The sequence below is a fragment of the Nannobrachium achirus genome (assembly GCF_963921795.1).
Source record: "Nannobrachium achirus genome assembly, chromosome: 8".
Lineage (NCBI taxonomy): Eukaryota > Metazoa > Chordata > Actinopteri > Myctophiformes > Myctophidae > Nannobrachium > Nannobrachium achirus.
In genome coordinates this window covers 55,682,905-55,709,865 of record NC_137817.1, presented here as the reverse complement: position 1 = coordinate 55,709,865, position 26,961 = coordinate 55,682,905, and the positions used below count along the sequence as shown (strand labels likewise).

The 26,961-nt window shown below is 42.2% G+C and overlaps 1 protein-coding gene across 1 annotated transcript in view; it reads right to left on the bottom strand.

The window, feature by feature from the left end:
* Positions 1-26,961, bottom strand: part of LOC308290226 (limbic system-associated membrane protein-like) — a gene marked incomplete at its 5' end in the record, with an annotated part of 46,770 nt that overhangs the window by 4,287 nt on the left and 15,522 nt on the right. The window contains 6 exons of the mRNA XM_080732001.1: positions 6,193-6,341; positions 10,790-10,910; positions 12,072-12,203; positions 20,605-20,730; positions 25,080-25,167; positions 26,332-26,517. Coding sequence (XP_080588127.1) covers positions 6,193-6,341; positions 10,790-10,910; positions 12,072-12,203; positions 20,605-20,730; positions 25,080-25,167; positions 26,332-26,517 — 802 coding nt within the window. The remainder of the gene's footprint in view (positions 1-6,192; positions 6,342-10,789; positions 10,911-12,071; positions 12,204-20,604; positions 20,731-25,079; positions 25,168-26,331; positions 26,518-26,961) is intronic.

Here is a 26,961-nt window from a genome sequence, read left to right as displayed (position 1 = left end):
GGTTCTTAACTTATTTTGTTTCAACTTTAAGGAGTGCATTTGTCATAATAATTATAATAATGGTGGCATAAGAGCAGCAACAACGCTAGTATATTTGAAATGTCGCTGGAGTAGCAGGATCACAGCCATCGCACCCTGCAATGTTGTGGCCCTCGGCTTGGTACCCTAGACATAATTCTGCCCTTGGGTAAAACTGATTGGGGAACCCTGCTCTATGCTATGGTGGAGACTGTGTCAACACTATTTTGTTGGACATTGAAGATGATGTTGATGAAGACGAATATATCCTGCATGTCTGAAATCACTGTATTGTAGTGAATCTCTTTGGGCGTAATTGACCATGGGCTCTATAAGAGGATAAGGTGAGGGTTTTGGGGTGACAATAACAAAGAGGTGTGTGTGTGTGTGTGTGTGTGTGTGTGTGTGTGTGTGTGTGTGTGTGTGTGTGTGTGTGTGTGTGTGTGTGCAAAAAAGGAAATGTTGTTCTGCGTGCCCAAAGTGAATAGTTGCAATTCCTTCACTATTGCAATCCCTGCAGTAACAGCTGTCAACCATAACTGTTTAACACAAAAACATTATAAATAATACTGAGAATACTATCAAAGTACAATACATAAAACCAGGATACATAAAAACATTCAAAGTTTCAAATGAAAAAAAAAAAAAGAGATCTCATCGAGATTTGGCAGGCCCCCTGTAGTAGCTCTGAGGACCCCCCAGGGGTCCCAGACCCCCATGGAAGACCCCTGTTATTTGCTGCTAGTCATTTTTGATTTCAGAGCATATTTATTCAGATCTAATTTAACATTGTTCTGGAGCAGGAGCAGAGCGATTACTGAAATAGGTTAAGGGGTCTTTCTGGGGGGTCCCAGGTGAGGAAAGACCCCATCAAAAGTCAGAAAGGTTATTCTGGCTGCTTTAAAAGTGTAATAAATGAACTCAGGATGTTTTAAAACCTACAAAACAACTCTAATATTATGAAAATTCAATATTAACTGGCTGGCGTACTGTAAAACATATCCGAAAAGGCCGCCATCTTTAAAACTGGCGGCCATTTTGAAAATGAAGTGTCTAATGTGATTTTTCTAAAGAATGACCCAAGAGGTACACTCTGTCAAATTTTGGTGCTTCTTTCCACAACTGAAGTATTGTTCTCCTTAGCTGCCCCGCTAAAACAGGACAAGAGTACTGGACTGGTAGAGGGCAGAGCAAAACACTGGACTACTGTAGCTCAACTTGGTAGGGCAGAAACTGGACCATAGTGCAGGACTGGCTGAGACGCACGAGGAGGCAGGGGGAAGGTGATGAGAAACGGGCAGAAAAAAGACAAGACAGAAGGATAATCAAACAAGCACACTGGCATTCACCAGTGGTGGGAAAAAGTACTCAAATGTTTTACTTCAGTAAAAGTATCAATACTGCAATGTAGAAATACTCTGTTAAAAGTCTGGAATTCAAAATGTACTTGAGTAAAAGTATGAAAGTATTGGCATCAAAAATATTCTTAAAGCAAAAGTACAAAAATATGTTTGAAAATAGCAGATCTAGCTCGGCTTTTTTCAAATAGCCTAGGTATAAAATAGGTCTAAAGTGGATTAATGTATATTTTATAATATTATAATTTATATATGCAAAGTATCCAGTAACTTAAGTATTCAAATAAATGTAGTGAAGTAAAAGTACAATATTTGGATCTGAGATGTTGTGGAGTAGGAGTAAAAGTATTGGAGTACAAATACCTACAAATTTTACTTAAAGGGATATTCCACTTTCAAAAACACTTTTTGTCATTGTATGGTCTAATCAGGCTTGTATGAACACCCTGAACAGTTTTTAATTTTCTTCATTCAGTATTTAGATATTTGATGTAAAAGTTACCAGGCCCGACACGCCCATGCCTCTCCCCACACACACTCATTGTAACTTCAAACTCCATTTTAACCATGATAGATTCATTAAAAATACCCATTATTTTTTCTGGTGACTCATAATACCCTCCTAGTACGTGAGCAGGCCGTGTTTTTTCCATAACGTTTTTCATGTATTTTTTATATATTTTTATTGTATTTAATTTTTTCCATTTTCACAAAGAATTATTAAAAATACATGAAAAACGTTATGGAAAAAACACGGCCTGCTCACGTATTAGGAGGGTAGTTTGAGTCACCAGAAAAAATAATGGGTATTTTTAATGAATCTATCATGGTTAAAATGGAGTTTGAAGTTACAATGAGTGTGTGTGGGGAGAGGCCCTGGGCCTGGAGGGCCAGATAACTTTTACATCAAATATCTAAATACTGAATGAAGAAAATTAAAAACTGTTCAGGGTGTTCATACAAGCCTGATTAGACCATACAATGACAAAAAGTTTTTTGAAAGTGTAATATCCCTTTAAGTACATTACGTAAAGGAGCTACTTTTTCTTGAAAAACGGATGCTAAAATAAAAATTATATTTCGAAAATATGTTATAAAAAAATAAACTTCATATATGTGTTTCTATTCAAAAATGATCACAAAAAGAGTAACTCAACTCAACTCAACTCAACTTTATTTATATAGCACATTTCACATGACAAGTCAACCAAAGTGCTTTACAAGTTAAAAACAAAGAGCGAACAGTGCAATAAAAACAAAACAATAGCATACAATGAAATAAGCACGAAAAGAAAAAGCAATTATTAACAATAAAGGAAGTCAGGTGTCGCTAAAAGCCAGGGAGAAGAAATAAGTTTTTAAGAGGGATTTAAAAATAGATATTGACTGGGCAGCTCGGATGTGAATAGGCAAGTTATTCCAGAGCCTAGGGGCAGCTGCCGCAAAGGCCCGGTCACCCCTAGTTGTTCTGTTTGTTGCTAACTCAGTCAACAGCAACTGGTCAGCGGACCTCAGGGCTCTGGCTGGGGAGTAGTCGGAAATGAGTTCTGAGAGTGATGGGGGTGCCGTCCCATTCCTAATTTTAAAAACATACATAAGAATCTTAAAATTAATTCGGAAGCGGACAGGGAGCCAGTGGAGTGAAGCCAAGACTGGTGTAATATGGTCACGTTTCTTTTTGCCGGTGAGGAGGCGGGCAGCGGCATTTTGGACCATCTGTAGGCGTCTAAGTAGTGCTTGATCTATACCGACATACAGGGAGTTACAGTAGTCCAACCTAGAGGAAATGAAAGCATGGATAACCTTCTCAAGGTCGTTATGGGATAAATATGGTTTGATTTTTGCTAAAAGTCTGAGGTGAAAGAAGCTGGTTTTGATGACAGAACTAACCTGTTTGTCCAATTTGAAAGCTGTGTCAAAAATTACACCAAGGTTTTTAACGGAGGAGTGAATGTATGGACTAAGGGGACCAAGGATGTCAGAGGGGGGGATAGGAGAGTGTAGACCAAAGGTGATAATTTCAGTTTTACTGTCATTGAGATTAAGGAAATTTGAGGCCATCCATGATTTAATATCTGCCAGGCAGTTTTGCAGTAACTGTAGTGGGTTGTAGGCTGGGTCGTTGTATTTTGACTTGAGGGGCAGGTAGATTTGAATGTCATCAGCGAAGCAATGAAATGAAATATTATGTTGTGTTATGATTTCTCCTAGGGGCAGAATATACAGTAAAAATAAAATGGGTCCCAGGATCGAGCCCTGGGGGACCCCACAGGTGAGAGGGGCCTTACTAGAAGAGAATTCCCCAAGCTTCACGGAAAAACTCCGGTTTGTTAAGTAGGATTTGAACCACTGCAGGGCGGTACCAGTGATGCCTATACTTTGTTCGAGGCGAGATAATAAAATATTATGGTCAACCGTGTCGAATGCAGCCGTCAGGTCAAGAAGAACGAGAACAGCTGGGCAGCCGTCATCTACAGTTAAAAGGAGATCATTAAAAACTCTTAAGAGTGCCGTTTCTGTACTGTGGCCTGGTTTAAAACCAGACTGGAACTTTTCGTGAATACCATGGGTGGTTAAAAACTGCTGCAACTGTGCGTACACTGTCTTTTCTAAGACCTTCGATAAAAAAGGCAACTGGGAGATGGGTCTAAAATTTGATAAGACAGAGGGGTCCAGATTTTTTTTTTTAATTAAAGGCTGCACCACAGCATGTTTGAAGACAGCTGGGACGCAACCTGTGATGAGACATGTGTTAATGATTGATAAAATTGTAGGACCGACAGAGCTAAAAACATCTTTAAGAAGGCGAGAGGGAATACAATCAGATGGACAGTTTGTGGGGCGTAGGTGACTGACTATATCCGACAGTGCAGTGAGGGATATAGGGTCAAAATTCTCAAGAGATGCATGGCAGAGGGGAGGAACTGGGGAAAGAATGGCAGGCGTGTGAGCTGATCTAAGGGTTGCAATTTTATCAATAAAATATGTTAAAAAGTGCTCACAGAGGGTGGGTGATGGCACAACAGACGGTATAGTGCATGGATTAATTAGGGAATTAAAAACATTAAAAAGAACCTGGGGTTTGTGGCAATTAGTTGAAACTATGTTTGAGATGTGTTCTGTTTTGGCACGTTTGACCGCGTTCTGATAATCAGAAAGACAGCAACGTAAGATCTCTAGTGAGACATGCAATTTGTCTTTTTGCCATTTTCTCTCAGCTTGCCTACAAGCTCGCCTGAGAGCGCGGGTGGAATCATTGAGCCATGGCTCATAAAGTGTCTTTGTGCGTGTGGTCCTGAGGGGAGCAACAGAATTCAAAATATCAGTGCATGTTTGGTTAAAACTAGAGATTAGTATCTCAGCACTGGGATCACTAATACAATCCAGGGTGGGGAACGATGTAGCATCAAACATAGCAGAGAATTGTAATGGAGTTGAGGGTTTAATTGCACGTGAGCGTCGTGTGGGAGCAGATGAAATAAGCTCTGCACATGGAATAGAAATAGTGAATAGGACAGGAGTATGGTCAGAAATGGTTGTAGATATGGGGGACAGTGTAACGGGGGAAACAGATAGTCCATAGGACAAAACAAGATCCAGTGTATGGCCCTTTTCGTGAGTCGGGACATTTACAGACTGGGTAAGATTAAAACAATCCAAAAGATTTAGGAATTCCTTAACTAAGGGTTTAGACTCACAGCATACATGCACGTTAAAATCACCAGTTAAAAGTATGTGGTCATATTTCACCATAATTCCAGAGAGAAAATCACTAAAATCATTTATGAAGTCCTTGTTGTATTTTGGAGGCCGGTATATTACTGCACAAAAAACAGGGGATGACAGGCTCAATTCAAAAGTAAAATAATGATAAAATAATAATTTTGGCAGACCGACACTTTGTTTACATTCTAGTCTATAGACTAGGATGTAAACAAAGTGTCGGCCCTACAATGAAAAAGTTGACTATAGCTCCTTTAAGTAAATGTTCTTAGTTACTTTACACCACTGGCATTCACAAACACACACACACACACACACACACACACACACACACACACGCACATGCACACGCACGCACAGCAAGGACATGCACATTCAAAACAGAATGAGAGAGAATCACGGCCAACAAGCATCACACTGACAGGGAGACAACTATCTGTCTGTAATGTTGACAAACTGGGCAGAGAAAACCAGCAAACACTGCAGAGTGCAATAAGCACAAGGACAGAGAGACTGACAGATATTCAACAGGACCGACAGAGAGAGACAGCGGAACGTACGATCGTACACACTGACAGAATAACAGAACGGCAGGTGGGCAGACACACAGACAGACAGACAGACAGACAGACAGACATGCAGAAAGTATTTCCATTTGTCAATACTTAAAACCTCTACTTCACTGCATAGTCTGTTAGTGGAGTATACTATTCTTCTGATTACACATGTCCTTGTATGAGCGAATAGGGCAAGCGGATCAACGTAATGATTTCCTTAATTGTTTGGCTCGGAAAAAAACACTGATGTGTGTCTCAAAGGACACTATTATTGGCAGAATTGCAGAAGGTTTAGAATATTAGGCTGTCCCGTTTTCACTTTTCACTGTATCAGGGGGTTGTTGCAATTACCTGCACTATCATACAGTACTTCACCATCTCTTGCACTATGACGAAAATAAACCCATAACGCAATTCCAATGGAGAAAGCTGTGTGTTGTACACCCGAATAAATGGCGACCCGCATGTGTGTCTCAAAGAATGGAGATTGGCAGACTGGCATTCTGAATGCCCGGTCTGTTAGTGGAGTAACTTACTATAGAGATAGAGACTTGCACTCTGGACGCCCAGTCTGTTCGTGGCCACGCATGTGTAGTTCCCATAATCCTCCTGGGTGACGTTGGCGAAGGTCAGTACGGAGGAGGCACCGAGGGTCTGGATGTTGATGACCTGACAGTTGGATATTCTGGACGGGAGAGAGAGAGAGAGAGAGAGAGAGAGAGAGAGAGAGAGAGAGAGAGAGAGAGAGAAAGAGAGAGAGAGAGCAAGGAGTGGAGAAGTAGTGGAAAAACAGGTCAAGGAGGGGAATACATCTACATTATGTGCACAAATCTGGGAAAGGTGCTTATCTGGATTTGAAGAAGGGAATAATTTATGCTGACACACAGTACACTCAAAAGTAATCTTATGAAAATAAAAATAAAAGACAAAAAAGTGGCTGTGCACACAGTAGCCAAAGTGCCAATATTTATTTTAGGACACAGAGCACAGAAAAAAAATAAAAAAAAATAAAAACGTTTCAAAAGTCTGGCTACTGTGGCACTTTGGCTACTGTGTGTGCGGCCACTTTTTTTTTTTTTTTGTCTTTTTAAGACTACTTTTGAGATTATTCTGTTGTGAGCCGGCACCACTACAAGGAACTGGTGTGCGTAGTATTCCTGTGCACAGTGTTTGACACACAGTACACTGACATACATAGCCTGAGACAGAGAATTAACATAAAAGGGAAAATGTGAAGCATAATTTTGGCCAACAGGAGGACAGGGAGTTGGCAGAGAGATAAAGTGGCAAGGGCCTTCCCTTGGGGACATGTTGAGTAAGAGGACGTCAGAACAGAGAGTGTGTGTGTACTGTATGTATATAGCATACGTGCATAAATGTGGGACGATAACTGTGCCGGTTTGCCATCAGCATCCCCAGATGTCTGTGTCTCTTCATGGTGTATTAAACAGGACTATCAGTCCATAGAGCCGGCTGACAGACTCAGATGGGTCAGTGACGTGACGCCCCAAAAAAAATGTTTTTAAAAAAACTTTAAATTGCAGGCATAAAAGTTATTTACTTTTGTTCTACTCACTCTCAACCTTATGGAAATACATTTTGTTTTTAGATATTTTATTGGAATCAGACTTTATTCAGCAGTTTGTTGTACATCTTTCTTAAGTTACTCACTTTATCAAAGTCATTTATCATAACTAACCAGTGATCCACTATAGTTTTTTGAAAATTAATTATATCTGTATATTTTTGAGCGGTGGTCACAACGCTCCTATACGTGGCCGTGTGTGTGGGTCTGTCTGTCTGTCTCCGTGTCTGTCTGTCTGTCTGTAGCCTGCAGTAACCTTTTCTGACCACACATGTTAAGGGAGGGGCGCTGTTGCAGACACACACACACACACACACACACACACACACACACACACACACACACACACACACACACACACACACACACACACACACAGTTCACACGAGTGTGATTTTTTTCATAATCTACACTCTGTGTGAGGCCCATGTTCATGATCTTACAACATATTTTAAATGTATTCTGTCAAAACTTTCTCTAAAATTACACAAATATTTGTGACTCTTCCTGATAATATTCTCTATGTAATCCATAAACATTTTTTTGGTTTAATCATTAATAAAGGTATGATTTTTCACTATTTGGAATGTCACACCAAATGATTTAGTGTCACACCGTATGATCATATCTTCATGTGTCAAAGCAAAAATTAACCTACCTATTAGTGAGTACTGAACTTTACTGATTGATTAAACAATTACCCAGGATAACATGGCCTTAATATTTCTGAACAGGATATTATTGTAGGGCTTTAACATGGGATAAGAAAGAATTGTAGTAGTAGATGGATGATGAGGATGTGCACAGGAATGCTACGCACACCTAAGTCTTCTGCCGGCCCACGGCAGAAGGATCCTAAAGAGACAATAAGGCGCATAGCCACACTTGGAGCCAAGGCAACATTTTATTAACACCAATTAGTGGAAACAGAACTCAGCATTCAGGTAAATTGCTTTTTTCCAAAGTCCTGAACTTGAACACAGCATTTTGTGTTGAACAAATGTAATTAGGAATCATGACATTACACCACATCTCCACTAGCTAAAGAGTGCTGGGTTGCGCAACTCCGAAAATAGCTGATCTACAAGCTCTCGCAGCACAACGTGTTGAGAGCTTGTAGATCAGCTATTTTCGCTAGTTTTGTCTCGGGTCCTACCTTAACACTGTCCACTGTCCAGTCCAGTGAGTGAAAGTACAAAAGTATTAGATCAGATTAGATTATACATTTAGACTGTATTGTACATCAGCCAGTCGTATTTGGTGAGGGTAGCAAACCGGCTGCCTTGTTGCGGTTCTGCTATGCCACAGACAACCTCCTGCTCTTCGTAGAAAATGCAGTCTCGCCCCTTTGGCTCCTCTCTCCTTGCTGGGTCATTGTTTAGTTTCTCCCTGTACTTTCTCGTTCTCTCAGCACTTGTCATTTTCCAGCTGACAAAAGAAAATGGAATGTATAGTTTAAGACAAAGAGAAAATATTGTTTAGATTGAAACAATATGTTAAGGTTTCTGTGAAGGGGTTTCTGCTCTGTCTGATGAATTTGAAGTATCACTGAATGAAGCTAAATTACATTTTATGTAAAAATGTTTAAAACAAATGTTTAAATGTACAAAAGAAACATGGAACTTTGTTATTTATTGTTATATCTGTAGTTAAATACAGTATAAATCATATGGTGTGACAATCAAGTCATATGGCGTGACAAGCAGAAATGTCACACCATTATGATTAAGTGTCACACCATATTACGTTTTCTGCATTTAGGTTTACCTTGAGGCTACTATGTACACATTAGCATGCTAACAGCATGCTAGCTATAACAAAGCAACCTAGATCTACATGGAAATATGACCAAAACTTCAAATAACTTAAGCTTTTTTTAATGAAAAGGTGTCACACCAACAGACATCCAAAGTGGTGAGTTTGTCAAAGTTTCAACAAGATGGCATTTCATGAAAATGTTAAAATCATAACTCACCTCAGACACCTGTCTTGCAGTTGTGCTGGGAGTGCTGAATAGCCTTACAGAAGAAGGACCTCTCTAGCCAATAGGTGTCCAAATAATTGCCTGTTTAATTTGTCCAAACTAGTGTCACACCAAATGATTTTGGTTTGGGGGACAAAATGTTTTTGATCAGAAATGACTGAAAACATTATGCTTTGACTTTGAAAAGATATAGGCTCACAAATAGACATTTTTTTTAGCCTAAATTCATTTTCAAATGATTTTTAGCAATTATTTTTCTTAGTTTTATTCAAGTTCCCACTTTGAGAAACAAGGTCAGGACAGTCACACCATATGAGTTTTGCCATGTTTGGTTGAAAATTCTGAAGAAATGAGGAATGAAATGTTTTAATCTTGAGTAAGTTCACATAAAGCTTAATGTCCTGCACAATATTCAGAAGGTTTTTGACAAATATATTTTTTATTTATACATGTTTGACACCGAGGACAGCGAAAACGTTACGTCACGTCACCCACCCAGATACCAATGGGACCCTATACATACATACAGGCCTCGGAGCACAAGACTATTTTTCTACTAGGCTTTGTGGAACAAAGCTTGACCCTTACAGGTCAGCCTTATGATATACGGCTCCCTTGTTTTTTTATAATACAGTTTAGAGCTGGAGTCTCATGTGTGCCAAGAACAGACCCAGATACTCACCACGCATCCCCCCCAACAGATAAATAGGATCTGGATCCAGCTGGATCTCTGGTGCAGACGTGGAATATTTGCCCTTTTCCAGGTTTTGGGATGACTTCCTTGAAACCTCTCTCTCTACTCAGTACTCAGTACTCGTTGTAACCTTTTTGTTTCTTTTCTGAATTCTTGGCACACATAGATATTTGGCAAAACACTCAAGCAGCCTCTGTAGTTCCTACTACTGTACGGCTTGTGTGTTTTGGATTACGGTGATATTTTATACACGAATGCCTCAGAATCACATCTTCATAATGTCATGCTTGTTTAAGATATGTAACAAACAGTTCATCGCTCACACATCATTGTGTGTTGCATGAATTGTCAGGTTTAAGAAGACAGTCACATATTAGTTTGTTTACAAAGCTGTCCTGTGGCAGCTACCAACATACAGTACATAAACACATTACTGTGGACAACATGAGACCACAGCATTACTGTATATTTCATATCACACACTGTGAACAGGAAAACGTTTTTGTTCCCCCACATGATAATATAATTCATTATGAAAGCTCACCACCAGAGGGCAGTGTTGACCTACTGAGTGGTTTTGATGGTCAGCCTCCTCTATTGAGAGACATTGTTTAGGTAGAGTACTCTCTGATGATCCTGGTTCTGTGGGGGCCCCACAATCCTGAACCCTTTGTCATTGTGTCTCACTTCACCTCACATTTCCTGGGGAAACTCTAGATTTTAGTCGACTAAAATCGTATGATATTTAGTCGACTAAAACTAGACTAAAACTAAATGACATTTTATTCAAAAGACTATGACTAAAACCAAATGGACAATTTGCTTCCTAAGTCGACGCTAGTGTGCGTGAGTGCGCACGAGTGGTTGTACCTCTTGTCGTCTCGGTACCACTCAAACTCAGGTGTTGGCACGGCGCTGGCATCACACTGCAGGATGCCCATGCGACCCAGCTGGCCCTCTGTGCTCCTGGTCTTCTGTATGGAGGGAGGATCTGGGCACATGTAGTCACACCACTGTTAGACACTTTTAACCACTTAAAGGTGACACAGCAAGCATGCATTTAAAAATCATTTATATCATATTGTTTATGTCCCAAAAAAGTTTTTCAAAAGGTTTGAGGCTAAATTATCACTCCTGAATATACAGAGCCCCTGTCATTTCTGTTTGGCTTTCAGAGCATTTTCAGCTGCAGTACCACCTTGGCCTGAGTGGGAGAGGGAGCTATTGAGCCAGTTTGGGCCCCACAGTTTTGAAAAACAAAAAAAAACAAAACAAAAAAACAACAGAATATACACACACATTGGATGTGACAAAAGATGGATATAACAAGGAGCCAAGGGGACTGCTGGAGACTTCTAATGGATGCTGTTAACAAGCTCTGTTAATTTCATTGCTTCAATATTTATTAAAACCCACAAACAGACTTGTCCAATTTCAACCTGGCATACCTCTTGCTGCCATGTTTGGGCATAAGCAAATGTGCAGTCAGTCAGTCAGTCAGTCAGTCAGTCAGTCAGTCAGTCAGTCAGTCAGTCACTCAGTCAGTCGCGTGATTTCAGAAAGAAATATAGGTGGAAAATAGTTACCACTTAAGCCCCCAATTCGAAAATACTAGTGAAAATAGTGGATCTGCAGCAGGGGTGCCCACACTTTTTTGACTTGACAGGTACTTAAAATGACCAGCTCAACATGATCTAAATTTGTGTTTAAAAAAAAAAACGAGAACCTTGAATCGTGACTCGAATCGTTTCGTGAATCATGGCATGCCTACTGTCTGTCAGGTATCCATCCATCCATCCATCCATCCATCCATCCTGTCATGTCTTACAGTTAATGACCATGTTGACATTTGGACTCTATTTTGATTGTCTTAAGTACCAGCTCTTATGCCTTAACTTAAGGGTCTGTCCATACTGTCTCCGACCACCGGACTTTTCGTCGGAAAGGTCTGGTTCAACTACAAAATGACGTCACTCGCATCTTCTGAAAAGCATTACCCCGAATTAGAGTTTGGAAAGCTGCATGTCGGAAAGTCGGAACTCTCTGACGAAAGGTTCGGTGGTTGGAGACAGCATGGACAGGCCTTTACGTTAAGCCATTAGAGCTGGTACTTAAGACAATCAAAATACAGCCCAATTGTGTCATGTCTTACAGTTGACGACCACGTTGACATATTTGACGTCGGGCGTGGCCACAGCGTTGCTGGCCTTGCACTCGTAGCGTCCCGCCTGGTCCCTCAGGATGCCTGTGATGTCCAGGTACTCCTCTCCATCCAGACGCTCCGCTGCTCAGAGAAGCAGAGAGGAGGAGGAGAGGTGTTATTATACTTGACTAGAAATAATGTTCCTACGAAACAGTGTGGGCTCGCATGGAACACCATGTATGGGCACAAAGATATACCCTTTGGCTTCTCCTCATTGGCTAAGGGCCCTGCCTTTGTACTGTTATTTTCTTGAGGGGAATAACCTTGGTCTATAAAGTTTTGGTATAACATACTGATATACAGTAACAGTAACATACTGGTCCCGAGCCCACAAGTTGTAATTATTATTTATATCAGGTCGCATTGTTGGTGGTGATGTCACCAAGAATGCTGCTCCTCATTGGCTAAGGGCCCTGCCTTTGTACAGTCACTCTTTTTTTTTTTGGAGAATAAACTTGACATATAAAGTTTTGGTATATAACATACTGGTCTCGCCTTTCAGCTTTGGTATGTTTTGGTATAACATACTGATATAACATACTGGTCTCGAGCCCACGTGTTGTTGTTATCAGGTCGCACTTGTTGGTGGTGATGTCACCAAGAACGCTGCTCCTCATTGGCTAAGGGCCCTGCCTTTGTACTGTCCAGGGCCGGCTGCAGGATGAAATGACTAAGGGGGCTTTTGAAAATTGTGAGGGGGCACATATTTTTTTATATAGGCTAGTAATAATGAACATTCTTTTTATTATCTATTATACCTACAACAGATGCCAGTTTTATAATGATAAAATATAATAATAATAATAATATTCAGCCAATATTTGTGTTGTTTTCTTGACTTTACATATATAAACTGAGGGGGCACAACTTGCAACTGAGGGTCCAATGCCCCCCCCAGGACCCCCGGTAGCGCCGGGCCTGGTACTGTCGGCCATTTCTTTTAGAAGAATAAACTTGACCTATACATTTTTGGTATAACACACTGGTCACGCCTTTCAGCGAGTCCACTACTAGCATAAACCCCCACAAGGCATATTTGTTGTTTAAAGAGAAAGAAACGAAAATCAGAAGAACAAGACTATATGCACGTGGTGCCGTGCCAATTAGCATCAAAAGATATCTGTACAAAATAAATGTCAAGGAAATCGTTTAATTAGAGCAGGACAATACCACAGGGGCTGAGGCTCATGTAGCTTAACGAGATGGCAGGTTAATTAGCCATGCACACAACACCTATCTCCTTAACAAGGTGAAGATTGGACTTGTTATGGAGAGAATGTCAAGCATATCCATTGTATCAATCACACTGCAAGCACACATGGAAGTGGTGGCAAGTATTACTATGTACAATGTGAGGTACTTATATTAACTTATACTCCAATTAAACACGCACACACACACACAAATAGTTGAGAACCACTGGACTAAAATAATGGTTTATATGTTTAGTAACACTTGATATGCATCCTATAACGCATTATAAATATTCTAGTGTTACAAGCATCTAGTCAAGTGTTATGCATTATGGACATAGATAGGATGCATAGCAGGTGTTACCAAAATGTTCATCATCAGGGTTAACATGTGTATATTAGTGTGGTTGCTATAGGCAACCAGACTATCTGAGAACTTTTATGTCACCTAAAGTAAACCTATTTTTATTTCCCTTTTCTCTAAATCCCAATGGACCTTTTTGTAACCTTTTCTGTTGGATGTTTTCTGTAACCCCAACACCCCAAAAGTCAACCGAGTTCAGTGGATGTTGGACAATATAATGTCCATTCAGACCGGATTGGTCATGCTCCACTTGACATCACAATATCTAATATAAATGGTAAGACGGAATTCATTTCCCAGCAGATTCCTTAGCGGCTCGCATCAGTTCAAACACACGTACAATTTCCAAGAGTTGCAGCTTTCTTTTTTGAGGGGTGTGCGTGTATCTGTAGCCACTTTTCCTCAGCGTTTTGCCATAGCAATGTGTTTTTCCTCAGTGTTTTGCCATAGCAATGTGTGTGTGTAGCCTGTATTACATCACCAATTACATCCTAGACCTATATCCTAGTCTGAAGACGTTATGCAAACACGTTCTCCGCTCACTTCACATTGGGTGTGATTTTTTTTATTATTACATTATTGTGAGCCGTTGTTACATTATGCTACAACGCTACAACGTCATCCAGAAGTCACTCAGATGTCACATCGTCATTGGGTATTCTACGAGATGACAGCAATATGCAACAACGTCACAGCGTCGATGTCACGACCGTGTCCTTTAAAGATAAATCGTGATTAAAGAAAACCTCTTTTAGCAACTTTACTTACGGAACTGACTTCCTGTAGAGAGAGGCTTCGTTCATTATCTATCAACAGTGCTGAACAGACTGCGTAGAGCGGGGATTACATTTTCTATATCAGGCAGATCAACAGTAATCATCAACAATAATCATCTTCCTTGATTGACCCAACCCAACTCATCAGCTTTGTGGATTTGCAAACTTTTGTGTGACTTGTTAGCCACTGTAAGCGTTAGCCCGCACATTAGGACTCCATTATTTTTGCAGAGCAAGACTTTACAAACACAACTTGATCTCTACGGTGTGAGAGATGTTTCACTGGGCGGTGCATCAGAACGGAGCACCGAGAGCATACAACTATGCTGCTGTGGCAGTGGAGCAGGAGGTCTACTGCTTTGGATTCTGGGAGGACAAAAGTGATCACATTGAAGTGAAGGTTTTCAGCACAGTGTCTTTGCGCTGGATGACGTTGCCCCCGGTGACGAGCCCTTCCGGGCGCTACGGCCACACGTCTGTGCTGATAGAAGACTACATCTACACCTGGGGAGGGAATCCTTCCTGCGACCTGCTCTACGCCTTCGACGTCAACAGCCACATATGGTTGGAGGCTGACGTCTCTGGTACTGTTCCAGGGCGTAGGTACAACCACTCAGCCTGTGTCTTGGGGAGGTTCATGTATATCCATGGAGGATACACAGGGAGGAAATACACTAATGACACGTACAAGTTGGACACCACCACAATGGTCTGGTCTTCGATTAAGACCAGAGGCACTCCACCCCTGCCGGTCTCATCAGGTCACTCTGCCACCATCATCGGGACAAAGATGTTTGTGTTTGGGGGCTGGAGGGGCCCGGTCTGGACGGCGGCAATTGGCTGGGAGGGCCCGTTTGAATACTACAACAGCGTCAGAGTGTTTGACACAGAGACTGACTCCTGGCGGAGCACGCCTTCAACACAGCTTCTTCCAAAAGGACGCAGGTTCCATTCAGCCTTTGCCTACGATGGAGAGCTGCACATATTCGGCGGCTACGGGAAGTGGAACCAGACCTTCAGAGATCTGTGGAAGTTCATTCCAGAGACCTTCACCTGGAAGAAGGTTGAGCCAAAGGGGAACGGCCCACGCTCAGGGTGGTGTGAGATGTGCTGCTGCAAGGTGGGAGATCGTGTCGTCCTCTTTGGAGGACGGGACTGCTACTCACTTGATGATCTGTACATCTTGGACTTGAATCCTCCTAGTCTTAAGACGCTTTGCAAGCAAGCAGTTATTCAGGACGGTTTGGAGCAGAAGGAACTCCCACACAACATCAGGTGGGAACTGGCCCATGAACCAGAGTCCTGAAACGGGTTTTGATTTTGATATAATCACAGGTATACGGGTCTGATTCTGGATCTGATTAATGACGGGCGGGGCGGGCACGGGTTGTCAACATCGTACCTGTGCAGAACTCTGCCATGAACTACCAACAGCAACAGAGAAAGAAAAAAACTGTCCACAACAAATAATACATGAATGAATAAATACATAAATACATTAAAAAAAACTGTATTTTGCTGTAGTTTTACTGTGAAAGCAAACAACAATGACAACCAACGGCTACATTTTATGGCTACACAGGATTTCTTTCTTCCTTCTTTGTTTTCCTTTTTTCTTTTTATCCTCAGTTTTGGTCCCACAATGTCAACAATGCAGGTCTCTTGGTAATTCACAGAGAGATGTGTAATTATGTCTCTACAGTCACACCAAATAGAACTGTAACATGAAATGACAGTATATGTATTCTAGGCAGGGGAATGCATTGTGCCTGAGATCTGTGGAGAAAATGTGCAGTGGAGTGGTGAGGCAGGTTTCATTTTCTAGTTTTTTTTTTTTTTATATATTTTTTATCCCACGATTTTGTAACCCATTTTTTTGTAAGGCCCTTTGCGAACACCACCTAGGGCAGGGACGTGCAGAGAATGTTAGAGAGGCAGGGGCTGACATTTCTAAAAGGTCCTTTTGGTGAAAATAGCAGACCTCCAGAGCTTGGAGGTCAGCTATTTTCGGTGCTTGTTACCACACTGAACTAAGCATAATCAAGTCAATACTGGAGATGTGGCATAGCGACATGGATTTCTACACAGAGAGGGCAATTCTTTCAACATAAGATGCTGCATTCAAGTTCAGGAGAGTTTGGACAGGGCACTTCTCTTGAACGCTGCCTTCAGGTATGGCATGCATTTCTTTCACCATAGTGAAAACTGCATTCATGGTCTGGAGAGGGCACTTTTTACAGACAAGCCCCCTTTGATGTCTATTTGTGCACATGCCTGACCTAGGGTATGGGTACTGATGACGCAGAGGAGAGAACACACCACCCACAGTGTCCCCTTCTAGCTGTGAGGTGACGGCACTACTGACTGCGCCACCGTGCCCCCTGTGAGGCAGGTTTCTCAACTGGGGATGGGACCATATGAACATTTCATGTCACGATTATTGTGACCAAAAAGGTTGTGATTTACGATATTATGGCGATAATCAAACTATACCCAACGTCCATTATCCTGTGGCGGAACATCTGGCATTTGGCTCTGCGGCGCATTGTGAGCTTGTAGATTGGCTATTTTTTGGCAAAGAGATTTGGTAGAGAGTGAAAAAATACAGTATCAAGTATGTTCTTTACAGGTCGGTTTTTCCGATTATAGAGGGTTTAAGTACCATATGCAGCAGCTTTCATCCATGACTTAACCCTTATTATAATAAGGGACATATTATAATATATAATATTATAATAATATTATAATTATAATAGTTTAGGGTTACTAATCCTTTTTTTCTTCCTATCGCCAAAATAAAATGCCTGGGTTTCCGAGGCTACTAATACTTAAACTTCTTTGCCTTTTTTTAACTGCTGATAAACATTTGAAAATACTTAAAATAGCCGATCTACAATGACACGTTGTGCATGTAGGTCGGCTATTTTAACTATTTAAAATGTTTTTCACAAGTGTTTCCTTTTGGTTTATTTAGATCACACAGGAGTCATTAGCCTTGAGCTGTTGCATTCAGATTCAGATAAATACATTGAGGATTGATCACCAAATACATCATTTATTTGTATACATCATGTCACCCTCCCCGCCTGGCTTCCCCAAACACCTCTGTGGATTCAGCAGTCCTTAGTGTTTCAAACTTCATGAATTTACATTAAAGCTGTCCTTGCTGTCCATGTGTTATCTCAGGGAAAGACATAATAAATAAAATAAATAAAAATAAATAAATAATAAAAATAAAAACAAACGTAATACTTCCTATGGTTAATATGAGCATCGAATCAATATTTAAAATGTGTGTGTTGTTGTTTTTCTTTTGCACATGCATGCCATAAATTCCATAGGGATAGACCCCCCCCCCCCCCCCCCCCCCCCCCCCTTATACGAGGAGGAAGACTTTTTTCTCTCCAAATAAGTGTACATAAAGTGTTAAAATTATGTTTTTATGTGGCCACACCCACCAGTTCAAAAGTATGCCTGGTTGTGGTGACCCATCTGAAGTTAGCCACACCCACAGTGTTGGATGTATGGTAAAAGGGGAGGGGATGAGTTTATGATGTCATCAAATCAGTGTTTTTTTTAATGGGCATTTTGACTCAGAGGCTTTCAGCTTTCAGGAAGAAACCAAAAATACACAGGGAAGTTACATTTGCATATTATAACCCCACCAGGCAGTCTGTTAGAGTAATGTTAACTCCACAGACACATACAAAACAGAACAAGTACAAAACTATGGCACCACCTCTTTGACCGTTTACGCCCTACTTTATACTTCATCATACAGCAGGTTAACGCAGACGTGGCATAAATAGACGATCTACGAGATCACATCACGTCATGCATGCCTTGCACTATGGAGTAGGGTGCCTCGCGTTGTTCCGACACGCATCTAACCCTAATCCTAACGCGTAGCCACGTAGTCGGAGTAATGAGACGTCGGATTCAGTGTTGTATCAGTGATTCAATGTTTGGGTGGACGCTCAATTCAATGATGTTATGTGCACATCACATCACATCACATCTACTCTACAGGAGTATCCTCTGAATGACGCCACACTGAAATAAATTAGGCTCTAAAAGTGGAGAATGAATCGACCCTTAGCATTCTCCAGCACCGGCAGGTAAGCATTTCACCAGGTTAGCAGTCACCAGCGTCGAACTAATGGGACATCGAACAAATTGTCACAATATCGATACGCTCCTGCTGTGACACTAAAGCGTTTGTAAATGTTGTCGAGGTGTGATTTTGGGGTTGTTTGCATGTCCATGCGTGTGAGAGGCGTGACCCTGCTCAATAAAGATACAGGACGGCGACTACCCGCGTGACCGGACCAATACATCACTGGTCGGACTGACGTGTGCCTCCCGGAGACAGTCGCGTGTTCCTCTCGTGTATCATCTAAATCCTTTCGTGTTTAACAGCAACATATCAGTGGAGTAAATCCTCCAGTGTTCACCGTCATTCAGAAGGACAAAGGGAGCGTTTTCTGTTTGTTCACGCTCCATCAGCCGCTGCCACACAGCTGACAGCTCTCTGAAACAACACAATCCCAGACAGATGTTTATTTGCCACTCATTGAGCTGAGGAAACGATAGGACGCAGACCGGAGCGGCACATGCAGCCGCCTGCTCAGGAACAAAACACTGTCAGTCCTGCTCTCTGTCTCCATGTCTCTCTCTCTACCCACACACCGCTCTGCATAGTGGAGATTTCGTCCACTAAAATTATGACGTCGACTACCTTTTTTTCACTGGCGAAAACTAGATAAAAACTAAACAAAAAACAAATCTATGATGACTAAAACTGGGACTAATGTATTGACAATTCCGTCAACAAATAAAAACTAGATTAAAACGTTAGGGAGGGACTGGTGGAGAAGACATCCAGTAGAACTAAAAGACAAGTCATTTTATGTTTGGTAGCGCTCTGGGGAAAATAGCAGCATGACACGTTGTGAGCTTGTAGATCGGCTATTTTCAGCCATTATGACACCATCACGGCCCACCAAAATACATTTATACTAAAACTAGACTAAAGCTACAACATTTGAAATGACTAAAATATGACAAACAACTACATGGAATTTTATTCAAAAGACTATGATTAAAATTAAATCAAAATTTGCTGTCAAAATCAACACTACCTCGGCAACATTCCTCCCCTCACTATAGCATATATTTGATTGGATTTCCACCCCAATCCATGCACATACAGTACAAACATATTTGTATCGCTACACTTGAGAAAATGTACATTTTAGTATGGCATTGAGAATAGCCCAAAATATCAGAACAATATCAGTTCTACAAGCTCACAATGCATCACACACACTGTCGCGTTGTGAGCTTGTAGATATGGCAAAGAAAAGTGTAAATCAGGCATATAACTCAAACCTGAAACCCCTAAAGCCTCTGTATATTCTCTAACCTGAATATTTCTGTAGAGAGAGTTGCAAGCCCAACTACCCAAATCCCAGTCTATTTCTCAACATTCGATTATACTTCTGGGAAAAAGTGTGCCTTCACAGGAATGGTAATGCACACGCACGCACACGGCGCGCACACACACACACACACACACACACACACACACACACACACACACACACACACACACACACACACACACACACACACACACACACACCAGCGAATTCAAGTAAACAACAGAAATGTGTCAGAGTGAAGCGCCACCATGGCCACAGGGTGAGTGCAGTAATGTGAGGCAGAGAGAGACAGCAGGCTGGCAGGCATCATTATGTCTCTCAGTGGTCCTACCCTGACGTCTACCTCCCTGGATTAAAACCATACACTCTGGAGGAGAGAGAGAGGAAAGACAGCCTGCCAAAACTACACAGAAAAATCAAACCGTTGTACTAATGAAACTCTGGCCATGCACCGTTGTACTAAAGAAACATCTGTTTTGACCAGACATCCCTGTTTGTCAGTCCGCGTCATCAGTGCCCATACCCAATAGGTGGGGTTGGCGAAAAAGGGCCTTTCTGTGTGGAGTTTGCATGTTCTCCCCTTGTCCCCTAGGGTACGTACCCTCACAAAAACATGCAGTATAATCATGGTCTCTATACTGCCTCCCCCTGGCCAGCCGGGGTGCCTGATTTGAGGGTAAACAAAGGTTCCTTTCCCTGCCTTACCTGAGGGGTTGAGTAGTCTCCAGGTGATGGCAGGGTCCGGTCTGCCGCTGGCCAGACAGCTGAGTGTCACGTTACTGCCCTCGTTCACGGTGATGTCTTCTGACACTTCGTAGATGACGGCTGGAACTGGAGAGACATGGGAAACAAGAAAAATGATTTAGGAGTGCATACAATGCATAGACAGTGTCACCTTTTACGCCATATCCACGACTACAGGATGGACCTGTCAGCTGGGGTTGTTGTAGTTTAAGGGAGCTTTATTGACGGTGTAATTTAAACACATGTGATCCCTAACATTTCCAAAGAATCCCGAACACATTTCGAAAAGAATGGAGAACTTCACGAATTTGGTGTCCGCGTAACTCAGTCGGTAGAGCTCTCGTCTTTGGCCCACAAGGTCCTGGGTACGATCCCGGGCACGGCCAACTCAGTGCATGAGTAGCATGGCTTGGGTGTGGCAAGTACTGGGAGCTGATGGTAAGTGTGGCGCTCCAACTCAGCAATCCATCTCCCAGGGGTCTAGCGCATTGTAACAAGGATAGACTCCCATGTGTTACCGGCTGATACCGACAATAAGCCACTCCTGACCTACTTGTGTTGTGAGTTTGAGAGTTGCTGATTTGCAAAGTCATTATGCCAGGCTGTGAGCTTGTATATCTGCTATTTTTCTAAAGTAAAACATAATTCCAGGTCTTAATGGGTTAAAACTAGTTTGGCACCTCTCTACTGGAGGGTGGAAATATCTGCTCCAAAACACTCCTGCACAATCACAGCTGTCACGAAGAGTTTAAAGTCTGTGTGTGAACTGGACATTTGTTTTTGCAACGAGACTCATTTGCATAGAATGGGGCTGAGTTGGAGCCAAATGTAGGAATGACATTACCATTTTAAACAAGTGCAAATAGCACTGGAGCTCCGGGATGCTATTTGCTTGTCAGGGCTACATTTCAGCCTTCGCGGCTGCTTTGGGAATTACTCTCTTTATTTGTGTCTCATTTGTGCAGATTAATATAGATTAGGGAGGAGTAGAGCGGCAAAATAAAGTGTATCTGTTAAGAAAGAAAGATGGAAAGATAGAAGAAAGTCGGACAAGTAAGTACTATAGTGTGGTTGCCCTGTTAGGTCAACCATACTAACTAAGTGTGTTTGCGTGCGTGTGAGGTGTTCCAAAGCAGCAGAGCAGGTTTTTCATCTAAATGCAGTATTTAATGGTGCTGCCCCACCATCACTCACTCCCACACTGGAATAACAAACAAACAGAATAACACAGAGGATGAGAGACAGAGAGGCAGAGAAACAGAGACAGAGATAGAGAGAGAGAGAGACGGGGAAGGGAGAAATGTTGACTCGTTCTGTTTTAATGCAACTCAGCCATTCAGTTGTAATCAATCATTGAGGATGACAATGAGGTGGTGGTGTACCGTAGGTGGGCCATGAAGTATAATTTACAACATATGCAGATAGGAGAGCATTACTAATATGATGAAAATGGGAAAATAAAAACATAACACAGACAAAGACAACAAATAGAAAAAACAGGGAAACCTTCACTCTCATTTTGCACTTCACTACCATAAATAAGGGTTTCGTTATATCATAATTCTGCAGACATCAGGAGAAAGCTTAATGGCACGGTCTAAAAACACTATACCTGCTCCTTCCTGTAACCTCTCTCTCTCCCTCTCTCCCTCTTTCTTTCTCTCTCTCTCTCTCTCTCACACACACACACACACACACACACACACACACACACACACACACACACACACACACACACACACACACACACACACACACACACGGAAAAAAATCACTATGCATGTAATCTCACGCATAGTGTGTGACCATTCACTCACACACGTGCACACACGCGTGCGCGCGCACGGCCACAGATTAAGCCATCTCTCTAACACCAAGTGACACCAGAGGCACCGTCTTGCCAAACAGAATTTAAATGAAGCTGCAGGATATCCAGAGTTATGGCTGGAGTCACATGACCAAAATGAAGATGTGCTTCCAGATATTATGACAGATGAAGGGGGGGGGGGGGGTGTTAATGACAAGAATGATGCATAGGCCACAGGGAACTAGATTAAAGTGACACAGAATCCAATTGGTATTTCTTTCCCCTCTGCACCTCTCAAAAACAACAAGCACCACTGCAAAACCCCACTACAAAACGTAAGGGAGAGGTCTTTTGGTCTGAGCAGCCCAGCTCTGACTGTACATTAATACAAAGAAGCTCTGATTTTAAGATATATACACTCATAAATTGAAATTAAACAAATGCTGCCGTATTGATATAGTCTGATCACTCCCTATGAAATGGGGAAGAGAGGAGAGGAGATGAGAGGAGAGGAGATATACTGCATATACCTGCTGCTTATTATGTCATGACTCATGTGTATGCAGGTAGCTAGTAGATCTTTGATTTTTCAGGATGGGAGGGAGCAGAGAAGAGGCAGAAGTGATGAAAATAAGAACAATAAGGGAAGAGAGAGAGGAGGGGAGCAGGAGAAGAGAGGAGAAAGAATGACAATCTAACTCTCAGACTCGTTTTGTTCTTTCTTTCTTTGACCTTTATTCATTCAGGGAGGACCATTGAGAACAAGCTCCCCTTTTCACAGTGTGTGAATCCATACTGTATGTTCTGTCAGTACAGCAAACAGAGCAGCACAGGTACACTTTGATGACATCATCAAAGTGTACTTTGCAAGCCAAACCCCACAACCAATCCACCAGTTCTATGTCCACACAACACTATGGTATATTAATGACATGTAGTTCAATGTTGGAAATGGATGGTTTTCCCCTTTAACCACAGTATATCCTGCCTCTGTGTCTGTGTAGACGGTGACTGTGGCAGTTCTCTGTGTGCTGCGTTGCTCCCCTGGGTGTTTTATCCTGTCTGTGTAGAGAAGGTTTCATGGTGCTGGGTCACAGAGCACACGTCCCCCAGTTCCCACAACGATACATTATGAGTTGCTACAGCTAAAACACCACATTAAATTAATCCCACAGCCTGGTAAATAAAGTGAAGCATGGTGCCATGTCGGACATGTCCGTATTCAGACGGGACACCCAGGTTTAATTAGCTGGGCTTTCACCAGGGATGTTTTCGTCTCCAAACCCAGGTACACACCGTGCTGTTCTGTTGCTACTGGAAAAGTTGTTTTATTCTTCCATTTGAGCTATTGCTGGTCACGTATAGAACACTGCAGTGTCATGTGAAGGGGGCTACAAGATTAAGGAAACATAATCTTATACCTTATATTAATGAATGGCATGACTGAAAGAATTGTTGCCTATAGAATTGTTTTATACCACACCATTTATTAATTTCATACTATTCACATCGCATCAAGAAATTAGCAATTCAGACTAAAGGCTCGAACACACTGCCCGACTTTTTGAGCCGAATGTGCTGTCGCCGACCATTTCTGCCGCAAGATCGGGCTTTGCTCGCCGGAGTTTTTGCTTGTTGTGTGTGAAAAGCACTGCGAGAAGATCTGCCCGCAATTATAGCGCTTGGCGATTTCTTCCAGAGCGTTTCTAGACATCTAGCAATTGATATTTGGCTCTGTCGCTGGACATCATCATACAGCATCAGTATGAAAGAGGTTGCTATGTTGATAAAACCACGCAGCAGCATGGCTGGTGTTATTATGAAAACATCGAACAGGTGTGCAGTGCGCTCGCTCTAGCTATGTGTCGCTCTAGCTATGTGTGTGTGTGTGTGTGTGTGTGTGTGTGTGTGTGTGTGTGTGTGCGCGCGCGTGGGTGTGTGTGTGTGTGTGCGCGCGCGCGTGGGTGTGGGTGTGTGCGCGCGCTCGCGCGCACGTGTGTGTGCAGTGTGTGTGTGTGGGTGCGTGCACGTGCGGTGAGAGACAGAAAATCATTAGCGCCCTGATCGTTCTTGTGCATGCATTAGAATAAAAACAAATGTAATATTGGCTATATATGTAATATATGTTTCGGGGATGCATCCTGGTGAAATATCTGGCAGTGTGTGATCCCTTGTCGGTGATCAATCTCATAGTGTGAGAAGTAAACCACAACGATATTATGACGATTTCAAGAAAGTCACTCGAGTGAAATACTCACTCGCCGACCACGCAATACCGTACAGTGTGTTCAAGCCTTTAGACACAAGGGTAGATTTTGCCATGTAAAAAAAAGTTAATAATGCCACGTGCAAGCTATGCCGACCACAAATACATATGAAGTTGAACTTGTCCCCTGTCTTTTCACACACATCCAACAGGCCATGATCACTTTTTAATCACGGTTAATTAGTCTAATATTAAGATAATATCAAGTCCATTTGGTTCCATTTGTATTAGTGAAAGGAACACTGATGTACATTGGGGTCCCAGAGATTAGAAAATGGTATCAAATGGGGTTCTGTGGCCTAATGCTTATCAAAGTGGGGTTGAAAAAGGGTTGAGGTTGAGGATCAGTGAGGTAGACATTACCTTGTACAGTGAGGTAGACCTGTGAGGTCTTAGGCTGCTGTTTGGTCTGTATGGTGCATGTGTAGGAGCCCTCATCATAGACATTCACCTGTAGAAATACACAGAGGAGAGGAGAGGAGAGGAGAGGAGAGGAGAGGAAAGAAATATTACATCAATACAATACACCATAATTGTCATTTTGGTTTAAAAGATGTTGTATAATCTTCTCAGAAGACATTCAAGCCTTTAGCGTTAGTCCGCTTTATCATAGTTAATATTTAACGTGATACCTATTTTATTTCACTATAGGGTCCTTTCAAAATCTGAGCCAAAAGGCTATTCAAGTACTTGTGTAGCCTCGGCCGGGAGGCGAACCCGGGACCTATACAGTATGTACTGTATGGCGTGTATCTGATGGCGTGTACCGGTATGTTACCACTCGACTAAGGAGCCAGGCTCGCTAGTGAGCGGCAACGCACACACTGTATAGCCTACACTCCAGCTCATGATCCTAATTCCCGTGACTATTGATAGAGATATTATAATAACCATTATAATCACCATGTCAGCCGTTTTACATTACATCTTTACAACACTCAAAATCATCATCATCATCATTGATTTTCTCTTCTCAGGTGATGAACCAGGCATACAGCTAACGCTTCCGTATGTCTGAAACAGCAGTGCTACAGAACGGCTGCAAAAACATCACGTCACACAGCGAAGACACAAACATCTAAAGATGTAACACACTCTCTGCCAGAGACGTGCTGGGCCCCTGATTCAGCCCGGGAAAAAGAGTTGGAGAGGCCCTCATTGCGCGCTATAGAGAGAGATCTCTCTCTATAGCACTGCTGCTACTCAAAGATTTGCCATTTCAGAACATGACAAGTGTCGGGTGGAAACCTTGTATGTCCAAAACCGTTTGTTTTGTATTTATCATTTTAAAAATGCTTGTAGATCTGCTGTTTTCACTACTTTTGTGCAACGGCCTTATATGATGAAGCAGGGCTTTGCTTTGCGAAAAAATGTATACATTTGAAACTTGGAGATGCAAGGTTTCTACGCGACAGTGACAATTTACTTTGTTGGCCACCCAGCCCCCAAAATGGAACGAAGGCCGACATTTTATTTTCAATTTTTTTCCTAATGGCAGGCCTGGACCGGCCGGGAATGAACCGGCCGTTCGGGAGTTGTTCCGCTTTTCCCAATGGCCAGCATGTCCCTGCTCTCTGCCCTGATCTTTATAAGGTCATATTGTAGTACTGTGTACCTTCTGTATGCGTAGGCTGTATTCCAGCTGTCCTTTGGTCACCAGGTCTACTCGGGGGTCCAGGGACCACTTGTCCTGACCAGTGAAGATGATGTTGGATCGGTTGAGCCAGGCCACCTTGGACACTTTGTCATCCACGTAACACCTGTGGCCACACAGAGAGCAACAACAGAGAGGTGACGAACACTAATAATGACAATTGAGTTTCAAGACGTGAATACAAGGGAAAGTCACTTTTATAATCACATTAGGAGTGAATAGATGTCAAACGGAGGGGAATTCTAGCTATTACATGATCACACGGATTAGGCGGACAGCGTGATAACCAATTTGGTTCATGGCAAGTGGAGGGTTTTAACACATTTACTACACAGGTTATCAAATCCATGCGTTGACAGCTGAACTCAACTTAAGTCGGGTTATAACGTTTCCTATTGTAAACCCTAGCCTGCGGTCTGCAGCATAGACAGAAAGGTATACGCCTCCATCGGCTCTGCATGGGGCATATGCATCGGGGTACCAAGGGAATCTGCATCTTTTCCGCGTGCATCGCTTCCACGTGCATCACAGAAACATAAGTTGGTAGGCAGATCAGAGGCAGGTGGGGGTGGGCCTTTTCCCTCCCTCTGC